The sequence below is a fragment of the Chiloscyllium plagiosum genome, chromosome 36, assembly GCF_004010195.1.
Source record: "Chiloscyllium plagiosum isolate BGI_BamShark_2017 chromosome 36, ASM401019v2, whole genome shotgun sequence".
Taxonomy (NCBI): Eukaryota; Metazoa; Chordata; class Chondrichthyes; order Orectolobiformes; family Hemiscylliidae; genus Chiloscyllium; species Chiloscyllium plagiosum.
The window spans coordinates 35,931,596-35,935,729 of NC_057745.1; the positions used below are offsets into that span (position 1 = coordinate 35,931,596).

The window sequence follows — 4,134 nt, forward strand, 5'->3', positions numbered from 1 at the left end:
GGGGGGGGAATCAGGGGCTGTGTCCTTGTTGGCGCTGTCCTGCTGGCACGGCCTCCCTTACCTCGTACGACCAGGCGCACTGGACGCCAGTGAAACGGCGCACACAACGGCCCACCTCCAGGTCCTCGTGGGTGGTGTACATCTCCCGGAGGCACTGGCCGATGTGGGGCAGTACCCGGCGGAGCAGCTCCCGGCTCAGGATGACCCCCGGGCCCCCCATGCAGAAGTTCTCGCCGGGCTCGAGTGCCAGCTTGCCCAGCTCCTGCGGAGTGCCCAGGCCGGTCTGGCCCAGGTACAGCGGCTGGCTGCTGTTGAGGCTCCGGAGGAAGTTTTCCAGCCGCTCGCCGCGAATGTACGTGTCGTCGTCCGCGCGGATGAACCACTCGAAGGCCTGGAGGTGCCGCTCCGCCATGTATTTGAGCATCAGGAAGGACTTCTTTTGCGGCGGGTACGAGTCATCAACCCCGGGCAGGGCGACCAGGGGCAGCGGTAAGCTCAGGTCCGAGCCCTCACTGGAGAAGAACTCCACACGGCCCGGGATGTGCTGGGCCCAGGTCCGCTGGGCAGCAATCGCCCGGCTCCTCAGGTACTTCTTGGCGCTCATGACCCCCACGTAGACCAAGCGCGAGCCCGAGGCCTCTGCATCTTCTGGCGCGACCTGCCGGCCTCCCTGTCCTGGGCGGCCGCCGCAAACCAGTCCCCCTCGTCCACCCCGCCGCCGCTGCAGCCTGCTCAGAGGGCCGGCTCCGGGCGGTAGGAGCCGGGAGGCCAGGGCGAAACCGAGCGCCAGGCCCAGGAAGAGGCCCAGCCAGGAGTGTCTGCTCCGGGGCGCCATCCCGGGCCTTCCCCCCCACCCCACACCTCGCTCTCCCTCTCCCTCCTCCCCGCAGAGTGCCTGCCAGCTGCCGCTCAGTCAGCGGGAGTGTTACTGTAGCAACCCCGGCCTGGGCTTTTCGCCTTTGGCCGCTCCATTCTTCTGGATCTAGCCTCCCTCTCCCCCGGAGTGCCTTTAATGACGGCCGACCTGCTCCCGCCTCCTCCACCAGGAGCCCGCCTCTTACAGACACCGCCCTCAGGAGCCAGACAACTGCATTTACCTCGTGTCACAGCCTGCACTACTGTGTCGGAGCCAGGAACAAATGACAGCCAATTTAAATCAGGATAAAACTGATCAATTTTCCTTCTTGCCGGTGATAATATATCGTTCAGGACGAGTCGCTTCTTAGAAGTGCAGCTGGGGAATCTGTTCCAGCTCATCGGAAACCCTCACCATGCAGCGCACTCTCACTACAGCACTCGAACATCTGCCCCTTATTTAGTGCGGCCATAAATCAAACTCAGAACTGAGCACAAAAACTTACAGGTGGAGAAAGGGTCTTAAAATTCACACATTATAGAGTCATGGAGATGTACAGCAATGGAAACAGACCCTTCAGTCGAACGTGTCCATACCAACCAGATATCCCAACCCAATCTAGTCCCACCTGCCAGCATCCAGCCCATATCCCTCCAACACCTTTCTATTCATATACCCATCCAGATGGTTCTGGAGATGAGCAGGCCCCTTGGTCCACTATGTCGATTATGATTTACCTGTCAATAACCTACTATGGCATTTTAAATGCTGGCCCAGATGCTTCTTACTAGGTTGCAAGAGTATCTGCTTCCATTACCTTCTCAGACAGCACATTCCATATTTCTACCACCCAGAGTGGAAAAAATTTCATCAAATCCCCTCTAAACTACTCAGTCACCTTAAACTTATGCTGTCTCGTTTTAGATATGTCTGCTCTGGAGAAGATTCCCACAATCTATGCCTCTCAATTTGTAAATCTCAATCACTCTCCTCTGCTTCAAGGAAAACAAAGCCCATCCAGTCTCTCCTCAAAACGGAGACCTTCCATCCCAGGCAACATCCTGGTGAATCTTCTCTCCACTATCAGAAGGATGTGTAATCACCAGCACTGCATGCAATTCCAACTGGGCCTAATCAATACTTTATAAAGTTGGAAAAAGACAATATTCTATATCCTAGCTATCCCTTCTTCACCATACTGTCTACTTGTTCTGACATCTTCAGGGTTCTATGGACTTGTACACCAAGGTCCCTTTGTTCTGTGCATTGTGTAATTTACAGCAAGACTGGCTGTGATTGGGGCTTTCCCTTAACTGCACTGACAGGACAGCATCAGTTGTACAGCATGGAAAGAGGTTTCTCAGCCCATTTTGCTCACAGTTATGAAGCATCTTTCTGATAATGTCTCATTTTTCAGCATTTAGTTCACAGCCTTGTGTGCTACAGTGCTTCGATTTGATCGAAATAATTCTTAAATTGTGTGATGGATTCTGCTCTGCCACCCTTTCAGGCAGCAACTTCCAAGTACTCAAAACCCTCCAAGATACAAAATCTTGCTTAAATTCCCTCTAAACCACCTGCTCTTATCTTAAAATCAATGGCTGCTGGTTTTTGATCCCTCTAAGGTTGCAAGTTATTTCCTACATACCCCATCTCTACCCCTCAAATTTGTACACAGTCTGGACTACCTTCAGCCTTCTCTGCTTTAAAGCGAACTCTAGACTATTGAGACTGCCTTTACAGCTGAACGCTCTGGCTTAGAAAGCATCATCATAAAATTTCTCTGTACTTTCTTTCATGTAATCACATCCTTTCAAATCAATGCAGTGACCAGGAATACACACATTACTTCAGCTGAGGCCAAACTAACGACTAAAGTTCCATTATAATCTCACTGCTGTTTTGAACAGTGCCTCAAATAATAAATCAAATATCCCATATGCTATATTAATCACTTGTTGCTTTCAGGGATCTGTGGACATATATCTTCTGTATATCCTAGCATCCTACAATTCATCGTGTACTCCTTTGTCTTGTTAATCCTCCCAAAATATATCACCTCAATTCTCAGGGTGAAATTACACTTGCCACTGTTCTGCACATCTGACCAGCATGACTATATATCCTGTGTCTAAGGCTTTACTCCTCTCTATTCACTCCACAATCAATTATCGTGTCATCTGCAAACTTACTGATAATGCCTGCTACATTCGTGCCTGGCTCATTAAGGTACACTGCAATCAGCAAGGGACCCAACACCAAATTCTGCGGTACCCCATAAAACACAGTCTTCCGGCTATAAACATAATCTGACCATTAAACTCTGCCTTCTGGATCCCATGGGCTCTTAACATCTTAACCAGTCTCACATGAGACCTTGTCAGACGCCAAAGTATTGTCCACGTAAACTACATCAACTGCACTCCCCTTTAGCACGTACCTCATCACCACCTCGAGAAACACAATCAAATCCATCAGACATGATCTCCCCTTGGCAAAGCTATGATTATTCTTGTTTAATCCTCTTCTTTCCAAGGAGAGATTAATTCTGTTCCTCAATTTTTTCCAAAACCTTCCCTACCACTTATCTGGACATGGGGATGGATCCAATTTTTAAACCACTAAACCTCCTTCAATTGTTATTTGTTCAAATATTTTTTTTTCTCCTCCCTGATTTCTATACCTACATTGTTCTTCTCTATAAATAATACAAAAGCATTTAAAACCTCAATTTCAATTTCCAGCTCTACACATTTGTAATTTTGATCCCTAATGGGCATTCTTTCATTGGTTATCCTCTCGTTGCTAATATATTTAAAAAGTGAGCATGCTTCCCTAATCCTTTTTTTTAAGTAACCACTTGTACTTTCTCAGTGTCTCTAGGACTTCTGGTGTTTTGAGGCTCTTGGTATCTTACCTTCAGTTTCCCTTTTTATTCTTTTCCAATCTGGTGCATTTCTCGAAATCCAGAGTTTTCTGGTTGGTCCCACTCTTCAACTTTATGGGAATATGTTGGCTCTGCACTTTCACTATTACACATTTCTGAATGACTTCCACTGCTGTAATGTAGATTTTTGTGCAAGTAGCTGCTTCAAATCCACTTTTGCCAGATCCTGTTTAATATTAAATTGGCATTCTCCAACCCATAACCTTCATTTCTGGTCCATCTTCGTCCTTTTCGACTACTTCCTGACATCACATCCTCTCTTCTGGCACTTTTTACATGCTGCCTTAAAAGCTCTCCTGGATATATTTTAAGAATTCCACTGGTGCTGTCA

At 48.1% G+C, this 4,134-nt stretch overlaps 1 protein-coding gene across 2 annotated transcripts in view; it reads right to left on the reverse strand.

Moving 5' to 3' along the window:
- The window catches only part of chsy1 (chondroitin sulfate synthase 1), a 33,352-nt gene extending 32,321 nt beyond the window's left edge, over window positions 1-1,031 (reverse strand). For both annotated transcript variants that reach the window (XM_043677670.1, XM_043677669.1), the window contains exon 1: window positions 62-1,031. In XM_043677670.1, coding sequence (XP_043533605.1) covers window positions 62-835 — 774 coding nt within the window. In that variant the 5' untranslated portion in view covers window positions 836-1,031. The remainder of the gene's footprint in view (window positions 1-61) is intronic.
- Window positions 1,032-4,134: the final 3,103 nt, after the last annotated feature.